Source organism: Podarcis liolepis (assembly GCF_965112155.1).
Source record: "Podarcis liolepis genome assembly, chromosome: 3".
NCBI classification, from domain to species: Eukaryota; Metazoa; Chordata; class Lepidosauria; order Squamata; family Lacertidae; genus Podarcis; species Podarcis liolepis.
This window is the reverse complement of record NC_139557.1, coordinates 89,837,359-89,857,389: the sequence shown is the minus strand read 5'-3', so window position 1 is coordinate 89,857,389 and position 20,031 is coordinate 89,837,359. Positions and strand designations below refer to the sequence as shown.

Below are 20,031 nucleotides of genomic sequence, written 5' to 3'. Positions count from 1 at the left end.
CATTCTGGATGGCTTCTGAAAGTGAGCATTCTCAAAAAAAGGAGGAGACTTCTAAGGAGGGAATACGTACTGCCTGAAGTTTCTCAGTCAGCTCTCGGCGTCTGTTACGGCATTTAGCAGCTGCTAGTTTGTTCCTCTCTCTCCTGATCCTTCTCTTCTCTTCTTCCTCAGGCGACAACTGTGGTTAAACAAGCAAAGAGGAAAAAAACACAACACCATCAGATCACAGGTGGCAAAAGAAGAAAACTCATTTCCAAACGATCAACCACAATGAGAAAGGAGCCACGTCTGGTGTACTCCACAGCATGTTCATTGAACTCTTTGGGCATAGTCATATATCACATGTTTTAGTTATAAGATTTGGGGTGGGGAACATGTGCTCCCCTCTTCACCCCAAATATGAGGTTGGATTCTACAACTTCCATTAGCCCCACTCAGCTGGTCAGGGGAATCCAACAACATCTGTACGTCACCAAGTTCACCATTGATGTTGCTGCATCATCTGAAGGGTGTTAGGTTTACTATCCCTGTACAGTGGTACCTCAGGTTACATACGCTTCAGGTTACAGACGCTTCAGGTTGCAGATTCCACTAACCCAGAAATAGTACCTCGGGTTAAGAACTTTGCTTCAGGATGAGAACAGAAATCGCACAACGGCAGGGCAGCAGCAGCAGGAGGCCCCATTAGCTAAAGTGGTACCTCAGGTTAAGAACAGTTTCAGGTTAAGAACAGACCTCCGGAACAAATTAAGTACTTAATCCGAGGTACCACTGCATTACAAAGAAAATTCTCTAGAAAGAACCACTTGTGTCATAGCGCCAGCCTTGGGCAGGAAGAGCCAAGGCTGGGAGATGGATCAGCCAGTCTGGGCTGCGCTCACCACGCCACAGCCAGCATGGTTCCAGACACTAGCTCAGGAAGCTGGCAGCCCTGAACCTCTGAACCCCAAGGCAGGAGGAGCACTCGTCACAAAATCAAACCCCTTAACAACTTCAAGGGAAAGTCAACCACAGAGGAAGAGCGAGCAAGGTGGTGGTAATTGAGGAGGAGCAAAGGGTGAAGAAACTTAAGAGGAAGATTGGGCAAGACGACAGTGAATCTGCAATCAAGGCCAAACACACGGCCGATTCTCTCCCAAAGTTGTTTCACAACGAGGGTGGTTTGTGAGGTAAAAGCATAGGAAGATGTTGCAAGCTTCTGTTTCTTGAAACAAACTATATGCCTCTTCCCTCTTGAAAAACAGTTGTTAACTTGAAGGTCAGGCGCCAAGGTCCTCAAGGGCAGGACAAATTGGAGAAGCCCGTATCAAATCAAAAAATAGGCTGCTTTGTTTGGTATCAAGAAGTACTTTTCACTCGCATCGCTTGGGATTTTCCATCATTAACACATTATGCTTTCCAAATCAGCCCAGCCCTAGAGAGAAGATGAAAGTCACAAAGGAATCAAAGATGGCCTCCGAGCGCATATACGGCTGTGAGGCAGCAGCTCATGTGGAGGCCAAAGCAATTACAATTCATAATGCTTTACTGTTCCTTTGATATGGCTTATGTATTTATTTAAACTATTGCTCGAGTATAACAAAAGCTCCAAGTGGCTTACAAGAAACATTAAAATTATCAATGAAGAAAGTTAAAAACAAGTAATGAAAAGCATTTATATAAAGCATTAGAATCAGCAGTAAACTAAGGGAGATTAAAACACATAAACATCTATGTGTCTGGATAGGCTGGCCTAAACAAAAAGTGTTTTAAGCAGGTGCCAAGAAGAATACAGTGAAGGTGCCTGCCTGATGTCAATAGGCAGGGACCTAAGCTTAGGTGCCACCACACAAACAGAATGATTTCTTACAAGTGTGGAATGAGGACTGTGTGGCACAGTACCAGTTTTGCAGATCAAAGCAGTCAAGTGGGCACATGGAGTAAGGTGAACCCACAAGATTTTTTTTTTTTTTAGTTTAATGGGTGCTTAATGCGTTTCAGTAGGTTGCACCACGTTATTAAGTTGTAAGCCATCTTAATTTCTTCTGGTTTAAAGGAAGTACAACAGAATACAATTAAGGTAGGGAACATTTATTGTTCTCTCGGATAGCTGTTGTGGTTAGAGTGTTGGATTAGAACCTAAGAGATGGGGAATTCAAATCCCCACTCGGCCTTGAAGCTCAGTGGGTGGGGTGACATTGAGGCAATCACAATCTTTCAGCCTAGCGTACCTCACAAGTTTGTTGTGAGGGTAAAACGTGGGGGAGGAAAACTATGAACACCACCTTGAGCTCCTTGGGAGGGAAGGTTGGGTATAAATGCAATGAATAAACTTTAAAATAAAACTATCACAACACCACTACAGCTTCCCACCTATAGGGAAGAGACAAAACTCCCAACTACAAAGCTGCTCTTATGGCAAAGCAAGGGCCTGATCCTACCTATCCATTCTATAGAAGTGAGCATAGGATTAGAAGCAAAAATCTTGACTCCAGTGCAATAAAAGACTCAACTAGCATCTTTGCTACAGAGCTGGGAGACCTCCTATCCAAAGCTGCAATGTTAGCTGACCAATGTTTTTTCCTTGTCCCTGTACCGTTTTGTCCACAAAGGATCTGACAAGTGGTGAGGGGGATACTCCCCAATAGTTAGCACCCCAAAGCCTGGCTAACCACCCTTGAGTTGCAAACACTGGTGTTTGGGGTAATGAACTGAGTTCACCTGGTGTGGGGGTTTTTTTTGGGGGGGGGGTGCACTGCTAAAGATCAACACCTGGAAGGTTAAAGCAAATATATAGGATCAGGGTGATCTTTCTTTGCCTATATACGACCAAACAAGCCCCTCAGATTGTATGCATCAAACACACAGTTTGGCAAAGGACGCTTCAAGTAGGACTACTCCAGAATAAAATGTTTTGATGATTGGGGATAAATGCAGACAAAACTGAGACCCATTAACTGACCCAACCTGTTGCATTTTATCAATATGATGGTAGCCCTGGAGACTCTGTAAGCTCGGACACCAGAGGCAGCAACCCAAAGAAGACTCTACTCCATGAAAACATATGCTGTAGAATTGTGAGGGTTGTACCCAGTGCTGCCATTCCCCTTGCACAACAGCCTTCCCCTTGTGCAACAGAACTTCCCCTTCTCTCCAGTCCCCCAGGCACCTTCAAAAATCTGTTCCAGAGATTTGAGGGACCCTCCAGAGCAGCTTGGGGGCAAAGGGATACAGCCCTTAGTTTTTAAGATTCCACAAGACTCTTTTGTTGCTTTTGCTGCAAAAGGCCAACAGTGCTACTCCCCTGGAAAGGGCCGCACCACTGGTGGAGTAATCCCCCAAAATCAGGCAAAGCAGCCACAAATCCCACTCAGGTGCCTACAAAACCCAGAGCAGGCTACCAAACTCCAATAACAAGGTCTCATTTGCTTACATCACATCATTCAGTGCCGTCACTGAAGTGAAGCAAACCTCCTGGGCTCACGCAAATACCTTTTTCATGCAAATGCAGCCAAACAAACAGGGAGTCAAAAAGAGCTTAGCTGACAAGATCCTTGTCTGAGATTACTACAAAGGCACTCATGATGTTGATGGTGGAGGATTTAGCATTCAACTGGTAGCAGCAGCTAATCTCACCTAACCCTGAAGCTGTTTTCCACAGAAAAAAAGACTCTTATTATCATCTCTTGATAGGCGTGTGCTTTAAAGAAGAAACTGATCTCAAAACAGAAGGGTTCTGGATGAAACTGGAGAAAGCAGAAAGGGGCATAAGTGGAGAGAAGCAGCCTTGTCTCCTCTTCTTTGATTCATTTAAAAACAAGCATTGTTTTAAATATGTATTATGGAATTTGCTTTGCCCAAGATCTGGTGACAGGCAGCAGCTCAGACAGCTTTAAAGTGGGGATTAGACAAATTCAAGGAGAATAAGTCTATCAGTGTACACTAGTCATGATGGCTATGTGCTACCTCCAGAATCACTCTGAACACCATGATCCACTGCAAGAGAGAGGCCCATTGCCCTAATATCCTGTTTATGGGCTCCCCAGGGACACATGGTTGGCCAGTGTGGGAATGAGGATGTCAGACTAGGTAGGTATTTGGTCCAACAACAACTTCTTAAGCTCTTAGAATGGAATAAGTTTATGGCTGAACAAACTAGGGTGTAACCTCATGCTGGGTTACCACGTCCCGAGTTCTTCAGTTCAGTCATACACTACCCCCAGGACCAGCAAAATAGAAAGTTGTTTAAAAACTAGCTCTGCTCCAGTAACTTTCCCTAATAAAGTATGCCAAACACAAGAACTTGGCTTTAGGTTTCCAAATATATGTTCTGGTCAGGAAACCTTATTATTAACACAACAATACTGCCCATCTTCCCAATGACATTTTGTGCTCTGATAAACTGTGTGTACAGGTCAAGGCTGGAATCAAAAGTGAAATATCAAGTACGAAACACAGAAAACAATGGAGACTATCCAATATTAACTATCAGAATCTACTCATTCCAGAAGGACAGACACTGGGGGAAGGACAGACACTGAAGCCGAAGGAAAAGACATCAAGCCACCCCAATGATTTAACTTGGAAGTCCCGACTGGTGGCAAGTTTTTACAGGTCCTCAATACTTCCCAGCCTTGTCCCAATAGCCCTTCATTGGAAATGACAGGGGATAAAGCAAGCATATGCTCTAATGGTAACGACGGCTGCTTGCCATGGTTTTTTGGAACTCCCTAAATAGAAGTATCTTCCCGATGCAGCACTCTCCAAGTTAGCCATGGACACAAAGAGAAAGATGGGGTCACCAAAAACCCTTGGAACATGAAGTTATTTGCCTTGGAAGCTCTGCATTCAGCTCCGAGAACTTCCAAGCACACGCAGCTAGGGTATTGCACAAAGTCATTTCAACCAGTGTACCTACCTGCTCATCTCTCCTCCTCCTGCCCACCGTGGTCCCAATGGTTTTAATGACACCCGGTCTCTGAAGAGCTGTGTGTCCGGTAACCGAGGACAGATTTGGCAGGCCATGGCTGTAGGGATGCGAGCGAGAGTAGGCACTTGGCATGGAGGTGATGACAGTGGGCTGCACCATCCACTGCAAGTCTTGGCTGGTGGTGATGGCGTTCAGGGTAGGAATAAAAGCGTTGCTCGATCCTGGCATATCTACCCGGAATTTCTAGAAGACGGGGAGAGAAAATCAGTAGAACCAGAATTAGTGGAACGTTAAGCAAGGTGGCAGGCGTGGCACACCAGCACAGGAGCAGGAGATGTTCTTTTGCCAAGCAAGACTTTGAGAACATCTAGCTCGGCAGCACTGACTGTTCTTGGGACACCTGGTGGGAGTCTCCTCCAGATGTTGTGGGATTCCAACTCCCAGGAGCCCCAGTGAACTGCAATGCAACAACATCTGGAGGGCAAGGTGTCTATTCTGACGGGCAGTAGCTTGCTCTGCAGGTGCTCAAGCCAAGGTCTCTCTCAGTTCTGCTATGCAAGTTATTTTTAACTGAAGACGCTGGAAGATTAAACCCAGCAGCTTAATATATGCTGCATGTGCTCTGCCTGTGGGCTGTACTAAAACTATAGAGAAGGTGTGGAGAACCTATAGCCCTCCAGACGTTGCTGTATCCGAACTCCCATCAGCTCCACTCAGCATGACCACTGTCTAAGTTGAGAGAAGTTGCAAGTGCAAAAACATTTGGAGGGGCACGGGTTCCCCACCCTTGTCCCAAACTCGTGACATTTACTGCCAGTTCATACAATTCCACCCCACCTGAACAGTCCAGTGTTGTGGCAAAACAACGCTATTTCACTCTACATAGAAAGCTGCTATATTTCAAAACTCAGAGCATTGGTCCATCTAGTTCATGGGTTGGCAAACTAAGGCCTGTGGGCCAGATCAGGCCCATTTGCCTTCTAAATCCAGCCCAGGGAAGGTCCGGGAATCGCCGCGTGGATTGCCATGCGTTCTTTTCCTCTCCCTCCCTCTCACGGCAGCGGCGCCTCCTCCCTCCCTCCTCCTGGCTTCTCCCTGCCCTGCCTAGAGGAGGAAAGGGGCTAGGGTTTGTTTTTGCCATCCCCTCTCCAGAGCCCTTTTACGGACCACTCATCGTCCCTCATTCATCCCCCCCAAAAAATATAGTCCAGCCCCCACAAGGTCTGGGGGACAGTGCACTGGTCCCCTGCTGAAAAAGTTTAAGGACCCCTGATCTAGTTCCACATTGTCCACTCTGATTCCCCAGGGTTTCAGGCAGAGGACACCCCCCGTTCTACCCTGGAGATGCAAAGGATTGAACCTAGAACCTTCTGCATGCAGGGCCAACAAGCTGGGTCATCACTTGCAGGGCAATTTGCACAGCACAGAAGACTAGACACAGAAAGTTATCCACACTTTTGACCCCCCATTTTACAAGTTGAAAAACTGAAAGGTTATTCCAAGAGATGAAATACAAGACATGTGTTTGTTTGTTTGTTTGTTTGTTTGTTTGGTTGGTTGGTTCCTTCATTCCACTAGGGATTATGAGTTTTAAAAATTACATCAACCACCTGACAATTTGTAGGAAATACATTTCAACCTGAAAATGAGATGGCACTGAGCATCAGGCAGTCAAAGTGTCTTGGGGACATGGCATACATATCCATTTTGATTCATTTACCAAACTAATCCACTAACAGTGTAATCATGTACATGCGTACTTGGAAGCGTCAAACAGAGTTCAGTGGGACTTATACCCAGATTAAGCATTTCTTTTCTCATCAATGTAGCCCTTTGCAACATTTCTAACGTCACTTGGAGCCTTTCTTTCAGGTCCAGCAACTCATAAATTGAATAAATAATACTAATTTGTTTCTGGCTTTCAACATGGAGGAATATTCAAAAATCTTAATCCTCACCCTACACAGTCGTGTTCCACCTCAGCCTACCACCACATTCAATAAAATGTGAAGAAAGTAAAGGAGGGGAAAATAATCAGGAAATAAACCCACACAGGTTGGGCAAGACAAATGGGCAAGATTCTTGTTTGGGCATCTTCCATTCACTCCCTCACAAATTCTCAGCAGGCAGCCTGGCTACAGCCCAATCAATTTTCTTCCATTCCCAGGATGCAATGCAGCAAGACAAAATGAGGAGTTGGCTCATGATGCTGCAGAACTACACCAGCCTCGGAAGAGACATTGGCCTGAGATAAGGACTATCCCACCCTGACCCATCACAAGAAACCTATGGCCACAGCTGCTTGGAAGGCAAAGAGACAGCCAACCATGAAATAGTCCTTTTTTGCATGCAAAGTGTAGATACACAAATCCCTTAATGTGCCTAGCAAAGTCAGCAGTAACAGCATATACTGTAATGTAGTTAGCGGCATGCCTACCACTTTAAATACCTTTCACAAAGAACTTAAAAGACACACACCGCTTTCAGTATGACATTACTTTGCTGTTTATCATTTTTTATCTGATTGCTGCTGCCTATTATTTATTTGTTGTGGTCTGAATGGTTAATTGTTGGGGTTTTTTTCTTTTCTATGTTGCAAGCTGCCTTATGAACCTGTTGGTGAGGCGTGGCAAATAAATAAATCTCTTTTAAAATACAAAGGTGGAGACTGTTTTCTGGTGCTTGTTTCACCAACATGACCATGGGTTTTGAGCTGAGAAACAGCTGTGCCTTCTGCTGGTACAACACACCCATTCTGGGATCACATGGAAGGAGTGTTTCTTTTTAAAATAATAAAAAAAGAGTAGAATATAAAGATGCCTCCAGCTGCAGCAGATTTACGTGCCTATATTTTAATAATACCTTATAAAATGTGTTTTGGGATTCAGATCAGAAAAATTCCCTGCAGCTCTTTGCTCTGTCTAGACAAAACAAAACAGAAGCTTTTAAAAAGGCACTAGGTAATGATCTCCTGCAAAATAAAATATATAAAAAAGAAGCCTTGTACACCTTGTTTCCAGACTGAGGTAAATCCATCTGGATAGTTTACTGGCACCAAAACTCTGGAGGAATGGAAGCAACAAAACAAAACAATGGTCAGGCCCTGGAGGGGAAAATCTAAGAGAAGGAATGTTTTTGTCTAACAAGGGAGCCATTCAAGAAACATACAAAATGTTGGATTAGTTTTACAGGCCTATCATGTCCCCACCACTTGGGATTTTAGATCCATTAACTAAGAACCATTTGAAGTCCTTGAAAATCATCCACACTTTGGGCAATGTAAGAGCATGAAGGAAAGCAGCCACCACCACAAAAACTAATTATGAGGACTTGACTTGCAGGATCAGACCCAAGGTCCATCAGGAACACAACTCTCACCTGCCCATTAAAGGCAGCAAGATATCCCTGGGTAAATAATTCACAAGCAATGCACAAGGGGGAACAAGCCGCATGCTGTTTTGTTCCCCACCACATCCAGCAAAAGCACATAGCCACTGAACATGGAAGTTGTGTTTCTGATTATTGCAACGAATATATACTCAAAGATTGACCCTCTCTGAGAAAATGATGGCAAGCACACTGAAGTAAAATGAATGTTTTTGTACTCAGATTTCTGTACTTCCAACAGTATATGCATGGTATGTTGAGAGACAACAATAGAAATTATTGATATGTGGAACCTATGTGGTTGATGGGAAGCCCAGTGAACTCAAATTTATTGGCCACAGCAAGGCAGTGTCCGTGAGAAAACTAGCACTTTGTTCTCAGCTTTTGTGTCAGACTCATCCTTCCTGAAAATAAATTGGGAGGGAAACCTGTTAATGATATTTTACAAATTGCTCGTTATCTTCCAGCTGAACCTCTTTAACAGGTAAATGCCGACAGACTGTTCAGTGCCATACCATGATGTCTTTGCCAAAGAGACTTATCCTGCCAGATTTTGGGGAGGATGCAAGTTTCTCACCTCTTCTGAGGTGAAGAATCGTAGAGTTGGAAGGGACCCAAGGGCCATCTAGTCCAACCCCCTGGAATGCAGGAATCTCTGTTAAAGCATCCATGACAGATGGCCACCCAACCTCTGCTCAAAAACCTCCAAGGAAGGAGAGTCCACCACCTCCTGAGGGACACCATTCCACTGTCACACAGTTCTTCCTGCCAGAAAAGTTTTTCCATGTGTTTAGTTGGCATCTCCTTCCAAGCTGTGTAGCTACCCCTCGCATGCATGCTTTAAGATGAGTAATGGGTTAAACGATCGACACTGGAGCAATGTTCCCTCTCTGGCAATATCCTTCCTATTATCTAGTGACTAATTAGAGGAGGAGTCCATATTTGACAGGTCATAATAAATTACAATGACCTCCAAGTCACCTAGATCAGGAGCCAGAAACAAACCTCTCCCAAACAACTAGAAGTTGGAAGTGGCGGAGGCTGGTTTACTACGGGAAATGGGGCATTGCCCCACCAACCTCAATCTGCCCTCAAGCCAAACCCTACCTGTCTGATTTCTTACTTACAACCACTCCAGGGCGTGGGCCCGGGCTGCCAGCTTTCTGGGCCTCCTCCTCAGTCTCATTGTCGTCTTTGTAGAACCCAACAGGGTGGAGAAGGATGACAATACTAAAATGGAGTTGGCTCTGTCAGTTATGGGTTCTGACTCCACTCACTGTTGGCCTCCCCGCTTTCTAACCCACCAGTCCCAATGGGTACCATGCGCCACTGGATTGAAGGCCAGCTCAACAGAAAGGAAGCGGTACAACTGGCAGTGATTGCTTACAGGTCTACTATGCATATACTGGCCCCTTACAACCATAGCTCTACTAGTAAGAGTAGGCTTCCCCAACCATGACTGCATTATGGAAGGGAATGGCAGACTTAGGCTTGTTGGACCAGCTTTGTTTCTTACTAGAACACCAAGATCTATTAACCGGAGCGAAGTGCAAAAAGACATTTCAATATAATTAAAAAAGGGGGTGCTTCTGAGCCTAGGTATATGTTTTCAATACCAGAACTGTTGAGTTACAAAATCACATCTTGTCTTCATTTCAGTAGCCTATTTAGTGAGAGATAGCATATTTGTTGCTGCTACAGGTTAAAAAATTAAGTGTCACAACCCCATGCGGATCTTCTGCAAATCTCTCAAGAGATCTAGAAGTAGATCCTGAGCTACCTTCTACCCACTCCTCCATGGCGGGACCTTTTTCAAGCTTGCTTATTGTATGACAGTCTGCTTCATCTACATTTACCTTTAACGTAAACGACATTTTACCTACAAGGCTGTAGGAGGAAGAGAACTTACACCTGTGCATTTATCTGTTTTATGGCACATAAATCCTTTACATACAATCACAGTGATTAAAAAAAATGTATGCAATTGTTATGACAGTATTCTTGGGTGTTCCTGTTTTCTCCTGTACCTCTGTAGGAAAAATGCCATATGTAAAGCTGCCTCGATGCATGGATAACACGTTAAAGTAACACCTTATGCATTAAACTTGATCAAACCTCAAGCAGCCAATCTCTAAAATATTTTTCACTCAGAGGAGTACAAACAATCTAAAGTGGTCTGATCCAAGACTGCAAAAATGAAGGTCACCAAGGAGCCATAGCACCCAAGGCAAATGATGTCTACTGTGTTCTGAAAGAATGCAATGTGTGGAAATAAGGGCTATCTACGTGGAGTGATAAACTCTTATGGTTCCTCGTTTCACAAATTTTGTTATTAATTGCCGCAGCACTTTCGGCACAAGGAATGCTTCATCATGCCCTTATTTACCATCACGACAACACTGTGAGGTTAGTTATCTGAAGGCCAGCCTATTAACCACAGGATGAATCAGAGCCTTCAAAATCAAATCACTCTCCTCATTGCATCACAACCGCCTCTCTTTTAGAAACCTTTATTTATTTACTAAAAAGATCATTCTGTCACCAACAGAAATAGAAAGAACCCACATAATAGATCTCATGTTACCCATCGCTTTCCAAATCGAAACAGAAATAACTAATCTGTAGCAAAATATTATAATGGTATCAAATTTACAGCCTGTGGCCCTCCACATGGTTCTTGGGCTCCAATTCCCACCAGCCCCAGGCAACATGGCCAATTGTAAGGAACGATGTGAGTTTTAGTCGATCAACATCTGAAGCGCAACAGGTTCTTCATTCTTGCTCTACAAGGAACTGTCACAGTGGCTAGGAAAAGTTGGAACCAGAGAGTTGGAAGGGACCCTGAGGATCAGACCCCCGCAATCCTGGAATATGCAGCTGTCTCATACGGGAATTGAACCTGCAGCCTTGGCACTATCAGCACCACATTCTAACCAACTGAGCTACCCCCAGCAACAAAACGTAACATAGCCCAACCCCTTCCGATTCCTCTTGCCTTAATCTTGCAAGACAAGATAAGTAATCTCATCAATCCCAGTATGACATCCCACCTCTCACCCTGATTAAATCACATGTTTATTTTGTAATGGAAAAAGAGGATCGTTCCCATCAGGGGAAAAGTGAGGTATAAATAAATACTTCTTATTATTCATTATTATTGGGTTGGAAAATGACATTTCCATTTGCTCTTAATTGCAGGGAAGGTGTAGAAATCTTCCAGATGCTGAACAGTGTATCACTGGCAGAAACCATGCAGAAATCTATTCTGACATTATTATTTGTCTTTCTTTCTTTCTTGATTGTTATGGAGAGTTCAATCTGGAACAGGGCAAAGCAAGGGAAGCAGGAATGTCTTGGGAGCAGATGCCAAGCAACCTTCCTTCACTAAGGAGTTCTCTCAAACAATAGCAGACATGGAGGGTGTAACTTCCAGGCAAGCTTGAATTCAAAGACCCCTCATATGTTGTTGTTGTTGATGATGATTAAATTTAAAGCTAAAATTAAGCAGCACGTAAGGTTGTTGGCCCTGCAGCTGAAGGAAAGTAGGCAGTGTGTGTGGTTGTGAGGACAGACACATAAAGGGAACTGAAGAGCAACAGCTCTTTCCTGCACCACCTATAGCCACAGCTAACAGAATATGGGTGGGGAAACACAATGGAGCACATGAATAAAAACCAAAAGAAGCTGATGAATGGCCTGATCAAATATTTTACGCTTGACAACCATGAAAGGATACCGGGACAAAGAGTGAAATGTGTTCTAAGTGCACATACAAACCATAAGCACACAGCCAGTTGAACTGATCAAGCAATTGACCGGTGTCATCTTCATCTTAGAAGCGAGGTAAGAGATGCAGTGAATTCTGAAGAGCAGAATTTACAACAACATGCAGCTTTACAGAGAGAGCTAAACACTGAAGGAGAGCTTGGAATATTGAGCTTGGGAAGTAGCGGACTGAGGATATGAACACACGTTCATCGGCAGTCTCGTTAAAGTGATCATTTGGGCCGCAAAGTACAGACAAGCCTTAAAAAGAAAACTCACTCTATCCATTTTCCCAAACAAGATTCCCCACATTTACTGTAAGTGAGCAAATGATTTCTTTCCATTGTGTATCATCTCTGGAAACCTGTCTACGTGGAACAGCCTACAGAGGGCACCCAAGAGGCGTCTTTGGCTTCGACCTGGACACCGAGAGAGTCATTTCTCGTAAGTAAATAAATAAATAAATAAATAAGGTCTTTGATGTGTGCGGAATGTCACCGACTGGCACCACTTGCAAAGTTTTATATAGGACAGTTTACAGCACACATAACCAAAAACAAAGAAGGTCCACAACTAGCTGATGTGAAAAAAATCTTACGCCTCACTTTGCCAGTAGGTTTCACACACATTACAGAAGTGGTAAGAAAGGCATTCTGGGGGGAAGAGAGGCAAGGCCAGCCAATGTAAACATGTTACGAAATATCGTATGTTTGTGTAACTGATGAGATTGTGCAACGCCTCTCAGAGAAGCTGTAGGTTTAGCCTAGGATGGCGCATAAGACATCTTCGAAAAGACCTAAGAAAATACCGATCGAGAGAAAAGAGGGAGGGGCACCCACAGGGAAATGGAGAGAGCGCAACGACCCTTGATTTTACAGATTTCAGTTTCAACAGGAAATATTTCTCATTCTTCAAGTTCCAGCATCATTTCAGGCTAGACGCTGTACCAAAAGAGCTATCCCAAAAATGTAGCCAAATTGCATGGACCCTGTAAGAACTTGCATTCTGAAGGTCAAAAACCATTCCACAATAAATACCAGCGAGGTCCATTCAGGCAGCAAAGGAATGTCTGAATACCAAAGGAAAGCAACAATATCACTCCCTAGCTTGCTTGAAGATGGAGCCAACACGAAAATGCATTCCATCTCCTTCCCAAACAGACGCTATTAAAAACATTGAATGGAAATGGCTACATCAGAAGGCTACTGTGAATGTATTAGGAGATGGTTCCAGCACTTCGACAGCAGCATAGCACTGAATTAATTGCAGTTTGGCACAGCTCATGAAATGGCATTTAATTTGAGACAAGGAAAAGGAAATTCAAGCTAGAAGAAAAGCTGGAGAGAGAAAAGAAGGGTGGGGCTGTTGTTGTTGTTGTTTTACTTCCAAACAGTAAATGATTATGTCTCTAAAAAGTAGAATTACCTGACAGTTTCCACTGGTTTTACATGGCAGCTGTAAACTAATGGCAGTCACAATTTCTGGACAACACAGCACGATTTACTGGGTACATGGCATAACATTTTATTATTCACTGCAAATACAATCCTTTTAATTGTGGCATGCTCAAAACTAACCAATAGTTAAGTTGTGCTCAGTCAAGGACAGTCTTCTAACCCATGTATAGCAGTTTCACCATTTTGAGTGTGTTTCTAACATAGTAGTTTCAAATCCAATGGAAGTGTAGTTATTTCAGCAAACTGGCAAACTTACCACGGTCATAAAGGCCACTTTTATAGTTGAGACTGTAGAAAACATACAGCTGTACTTACAATGAAACAACTAATTGGCCTTTACTAATACCGCAGTATTATACAATCTGATTTCCAGAAATCCATCCAATTTGTGTGTAAAGTATTATTTGAATGAAAACTCTACTGGACTCAAGTTATCCATCAAGCTACTGCATCCTTGTCCTTAACTCGTTTCTTGGAAGAAGGTCTACTGATTTCTGTGGCGACTACACTAGCGTAGTAAGAACTGTCGTTTATGTATTTTCTACTCTAGACTCTTGATGCCTCTTCATAATCCTGAAATGATTTGTTTGTTTATTTTAACATGCTGACATGTTTAAGCCTGAAGATTATTGGGAGGGTGGAGAGAGAAAGAAGAGGACCTCGAAAAACAGAGGGGAAAAGTATTTCAGCAGCCTTGCCAGCTTAGGACACTGGCAGAGCCCAGGAAAAACCTATTTGCCTCCAGAGATATTGCTTTTTTAAAAGTTGCTACTATTAAAAGAGAGAAAGAAATCACAATGAGAATAAAGTAGAACTGTATGCTTTTAGTCAATGTGGAGAAACATACTTTCATTTACTCATTTCATTTACTCATCTCAGAAAACTGAATACTTATTTGTGAAAGGGGGAGAAGGGTCAAATCTTTCTGAAGGAACTGAGGAGCCATGGGGGAGTGGGGGATAATACAATGTTCCTTTTGGTATGGGCCTACAGAACCTTCCTCAAAGATCCTGGTTGCTGCCCCACACATTTTTCAATGTCTTCTGGGAAATCAGCTTAAACAATTAAAAACTGCCTCTCATTTTGCAAACAGAACGAGTAAATAAAAGCACATTTAGACAAATATATCTAATTCGTATAGCCTATCCCAACTTCAGCACTTGGAAAGAAACCAATTTTCCACATCTTTCTAGACCCTTTCCCAAGAAAGGGATCTAAAATGAAAAATACACAGATTTGTTTTCTTGTTTTCTTCAGAGGGTCTTTCAAAATCACTGTAGCTTAATTCACAAACCCACTCAACTGAATCAAAGTGGATTTAAATCCGGCTTGGTGGCTAGACCTGTTTCTTTGCATTTCTCAAGCGGCCCAATCTTCGGAAGATGTCTCTTAATTTAATGCCCTTGATCTGCCACCAAGCCTGCAAAATATGATTAAAACTCCATTTCAGGGTGTGGGGTCCAAATAGCTGGCTTGCCAATACATTTGTCTCTCACGAATGCATAAAAATATGTAAATCCGGGTCTGTGACCAAGGATCATTGGAGAGATTCCTTTCATGTTCCATTTGCCATCTCTACACATCTGTATGTGTTGTGAATAAGGAGATAATGAACTGGAGGAAGTGAAAGAGCAACAGGTTAAAAGCAAATCCACCCAAAAATTTATCGGATGTGCCACTTTTTCTCTCACTTTACATAATCCCAGCATCCTGCTTGTATAACCAAAGCCCAAGAAAGAGCTATTACTAAGGCGTACCCCTTCTCCACTGGGGTTCTCAAAAATCCATTACAAACCATTTAGCTCATTCAGCTGTCATGGGTAAGGCACTCCATGTTTTCAGGTGATATTCAAGAAGTGATCGGGACCCCCCTATAACCAAAAGCTTTTCTGTTTTCCCAAGCCTACTGGATCTTAATCACATCAACCAATGGGTAGGCTACAGATAAATATCCCCCACAAGGCTTCCTGGAATCCAAACCCACCACCTTCAAAGTGAATTGTGCCGCTACATTTCCTTGAGGTCTTGGGGCAGAAGTAAAACCAAACAAAGTCAATTTGAACTAGTGCTGTTCACAAGCTGATCACTTCTTCAAGCTTTCCAGCAATGTAAAAAGGAAGGTTGTTTTGAGGATTGCAGCATAACTTTTTTATTTTTGGGTTAGTGGGTGTCTGACTTATTTCCCCAGCATGCCCAGACAATGTGATTTTCTTCCACGCCTGCCACAACCGATGTTGAGACCGACATGCCCCTTTTTAGACTGTTTCCACTCCACCAGGAGTTTCAGTCCACATTAACAACGCACAGCAAAGCCCAAGTCAGCCCCATTGACTTTAATGGAGTGTCCTCCCAGGTAAAGAGTTCTAGGATTGCAGCCTGCATACGTCGGGCCCACACTTCCGGCAACTACTCACGGCTCCCCCTTTGTGCGCCCCCCCCAATTTCCTACTGAGACAAACATTGAGGCCACCCCACCCCGCTGCTCTCCTGCCAGTGCGCACGTAGAGCGCTGCTGGCGAAGACGCGCGCGTCTGGGGCACTCCGACTCCTCACACCCTTGCCCTGCGCCCCCCTTCACCTCTCTTCCCGACGTGCTCGGAAACACACCCCGGGCAGATACCTCGGCAAGTTACCCCGAACTGCCACTAGGCAAAAGGCCATCTCCCTTTTGGGCCAAGGAGAGGCACACCCAGAGGGTAGAGCCAGTATACCGAGAGAAGACCCTCACCGGGATCTTAAGAGCGGCCGTGGGTTCCGTCCTCCCACTCCCATCCCCGTTTCCCTCGCACGTATGGACCGGTCCCCAATTCAGTCCCGCAATGGTTCCTTCCTTCCAAGCGCACAGTTCCAGCAAAGGCATCCCCAGCTTACAAAAGCAGCTCCGATCTCTTCCCCCGAGAGAAACCCGCGCTTACTTGTAGCCCCGATCGCCGCCTCGGCGGCTCCGCGTCGCAGCCCAGGCTGCCTCTCGGCTCCGGCGCCCTGGCGAGCTCGAAACTTCCAGCTCCGGCGCGGCTTTGCGCTCGCTCGCCCGCCCGCCCAAACTCTCGCAACAGCAGCAGCGCCGCCGCCAAGCAGCCGCTTCCGCCTCCTTTTAAGGTGTCTCGGCGGCTGTTGGACTGGAGGCCAAAGGCGACGCGCCGCCGCCTCTCCTTCTTCGCCCTGATCTGCGACTGAGGGAGAGGTCGGAGCGCGCTCGCAGGAGGTGGACTGGGGTGTGGTTAGTGAACTTTGCTGTTTGGTTAAGGAGCCATGAGCCGGGGAGGTGGCGGCAGCGGCGGCGGCGCTCGCTCGCCGGAAAGCTCAGGGAGAAGGGGGAAAGGACACGAGGGGAGAACAACTAGTATCAGGGACCTGGATTGCGCGAAATCACCTACGATCTCAGTATACGCAGAGCGAAAGGAAACCTGCTGAGATCACCTGAACTCCTCTTCCAGGTAAAATGCCCTCAGAGGCATTTCGAGATTTAAGAGAGAAAAGCAATAGAGAGGGACCACTCCCCCTCGCCCCTACCTGTTGAGCTGTGATGCTGTTGTAAGTTTCCGGGTGGCCTGGAGAACCGCTGCTGCCCCGGGAGGAGGTATCAAAGTTCCCTGGAAAATCCTGGTACATTGTCCGAGGTGAGAAATAAACTTTGAAATCTTAAAAAACAACAACACCTGTGCACGCTGTTTGTTTGTTTTGTTCCTCCCTCAGTCCCTCCCTGTCTTGTTCGCTTCCGATCTTTTATTTACTGCCTTAGGATTTTCCAAATGCACTCAAGTGGATCTGGCAGGGTGTTGCGCCCCTCCCTCCCTTTTCTCTATTTTAAGCAATGAAAAATAAGTCCTTTCCTGGTTTTTTGTTTCTTGCGACAGCACTGTGGGAATTAAAAAATAAATCCACAAAAAACACCTCCGCATACAGTGCAGAAGGGGGAAAAATGCACGCGCTCTAGAGGCAAATCATTGCCTCTCACGCGAGAATCAAAACAATATACTTATTAAAAAAATAGTTTTCCAAATGCGACTTTTATTTCTACAGAAGAGAAAGCTTGATGTATCTCGTTTGCCTTCCTTCCAACTTCCTGTGGAGATCTCCCTACTGCTTTCAAAGCCGCGGTCGCCCTGTAGTTTTTAAATCAGGAGCATCTAAACCTCCTGTATAATTAAGCCCTACAGAAAAGTGCCAGCTTCCTGCTCCAACTGGACTGGATGGATGACTCAGCCCGGGATCGGAGGCTCCTGATCGTTAGTTGTTGCTGCTTAAAAATACTCTCCCGAATTATTGATCCCTTAACCCTTGATGCTGCCCTACTCGGCCATAAAAGCGATCTTTCTTTCCCCCTCCTTCCCCCCCTCCCTCTCCTCTCTCTCTTTCTAGTATCCTTGTTCTCGGAGCTCCTTTACTCTCCCTGAATGAGTCAGTGCAATGGCATTAGTTCAAATCCACAGTCTTATTATTCCATCTCCCTGCCTCTGAAGAGCTGTACCATGTGGATTCGCAAACGTCAAACTCGCAGGCTTCTGGCCCCGCCCCGCGGAGCCTCCCACTTGGCGGAGGAGGGAGAACAGAGCCAGAGCGCGCTGTCCTTTCAGCCCCGCCGAGCCAAACCCAGCCCGGGCGGCTCCCCGCTCTCCTCGCCCCGTTTCCCGTCCCTGCGGAGGCGCAGCCTGGCCCGTTCGCCTGGCGGGCTCCATTTCCCGGCCGCGGCCTCCTCGTGTCACGTCCCCCGTCCCCTCCCAGCGCGTAGGCTTAGTCTGTTCCATTGTCGCAGGTCGCCGTTGCCAAAGATGGTCATTTGCGTTGTACTACGCGAGCGCGGGTTTCCTTGGTTAGAGTGACGCGCTCGGAGAGGGATTCCCTGGTCGTCTGCAACAGACCGAGCTCCGCTTAAAGGGGAACAGGATCGAAACGCTAATAGTAGCAATAATAATACTGGGGCGGCTGGTGGTGCGGCGGGGGGGGGGGGAGAGAAGCCGACACTTTATTCGCGGCGCCGGTGGATTTTCTTAAATGCTGCTTGTGCAAAACTCGAGTGTGGGCGGCTTGCGCTATTGTGGCAGAATACACGGGCCGATTAGCACCGCGACCCAAAGCAAGGGCAGGGTGGGGAAGATTTGCATCAAGACGCATTGTTTGCAAAAGGGCGTTTGCTCCCTCCCAAGTACGTGCTACCGATCTTGGGTGGCATGTCAGGTTTGGCGTGTCGGGGAGTAGTAGAAGCCGCGGCGGAGATAAAAAGAATCGCTGGTGCCGCGCAACTTGGCCGAAGCTTCGTACCGAGTCGATTTGCCCCGCCCGCGCGGTACTCCCTTCGCCCGCTTATTCTTGTTATTCTTTGCCCCAAATGCAACTTGCAGTAATAGCCGTCTCTTCTGTCGTAGAGCGGCCACTCGATCTCATAACGCATTCCCCCGCTTTGCCGGGTCTACTTTAAATAGCGAGCTCCTAATGCCATTCAATTATTATAATTGCAGCGCTGCCTCCTCTAGGAAGGAACCGAAAGATCCCCATAGCCGTCCAGGCTTTTTCCTGAACCTGCTGGTTTCCCTAAACTGCCCGTGGTAGACCCCTAAATAAACCCGAGGTTATTTATTTGCAAGCCTCACTTGCCAACAGACCGACGAGGAAATGCTGGACTTGGATAACATGAGATCGCGCAAGTCTATGAAGTCCCGTGGAAATGCGGGCGGGGAGGAGCTTATTTCAAGATCGACATGTTCAGACTTTTACAGAAGCCCTATCGGACTCAGTGGGCCTCACTTCCAAGTAAACATACGTTCGGTTGCAAGAGCCCTGTTCACTCGCCTGAGAAGCAGCCCGGATGAACTCTGGAGGGCTTACCTCTGAGTAGTGAGCACACACAGGATCGGGCCCAAAGAACCTTAAAAGAAACGCAGACCGAACGATACACGTGTCGTAGGCGCTTGCGAAGGCGAGCTCACACGATCCACGCCTGATGGCTGCGCTTTGCCAAAGTGGGCGCGGAGCTGCGGAACTGCAGCCGCCGCCAGAAATGTCCTGAGCGGCGTAAACCGTTTGAGAAGGGATCCGTTCGGAATCCGCCCGTATTGCTGGGATCCCTGCTGAGAGCCGACATGGGGACTTGGTCTCGTCCACTGAGCGGCTGCTAGGCCGCTGCCACCCCGGGCTGGAGAGAGACGCACGCTGTCCCCTTTCCCTTCCGTCGGGCCCGCCCCTTCCAGGAATGCCTCCCCGGTGGGAGGAGCGCTTTGCGGCTGAGTTGTGCCGCCGCCGCCGCTGTTGCTGCTTTGCTTGCACGCACGCACGGGCGGGCGGGCGGCGTTGCCTGCTGGGCTGGGGTGTCTTCCAGTAAAGTTACGTGGCTGCTGGCTAACCCCCAGAGATCAAGGAGTTTTACTATGGAATTTGGGACGGTCGCTGCTGATGCAACCGTGCAAGGCTTTGCGTTCGCGGCGAGGAAGGGCGCGAGCAAGCAGGGGAGGCTGCGGGCGGGAAATGCAGTGGGGGCAAATCCTGGACGGAGGCGCGGGGAAGAGGGGATCGGCG

The 20,031-nt window shown here is 46.1% G+C and overlaps 1 protein-coding gene and 1 long non-coding RNA gene across 4 annotated transcripts in view; one reads left to right on the top strand and one right to left on the bottom strand.

The window, feature by feature from the left end:
* Positions 1-18,393, bottom strand: part of FOSL2 (FOS like 2, AP-1 transcription factor subunit) — a 27,196-nt gene extending 8,803 nt beyond the window's left edge. The window contains exons 1-3 of one of the 2 annotated variants that reach the window (XM_083497216.1): positions 17,032-18,393; positions 4,898-5,152; positions 71-178 (exon numbers count right to left, since the gene is read on the bottom strand). In XM_083497216.1, the coding sequence (XP_083353342.1) occupies positions 71-178; positions 4,898-5,152; positions 17,032-17,130 (462 nt within the window). In that variant the 5' untranslated portion in view covers positions 17,131-18,393. Of the gene's footprint in view, positions 1-70; positions 179-4,897; positions 5,153-16,433; positions 16,725-17,031 lie in introns of those variants that run through there. The other variant, XM_083497217.1, reaches the window with a different exon arrangement.
* LOC310704150 overlaps positions 16,852-20,031 on the top strand; it is a 21,110-nt gene continuing 17,930 nt past the window's right edge. For both annotated transcript variants that reach the window (XR_014524598.1, XR_014524599.1), the window contains exon 1: positions 16,852-16,955. This is a non-coding gene — a long non-coding RNA (uncharacterized lncRNA). The remainder of the gene's footprint in view (positions 16,956-20,031) is intronic.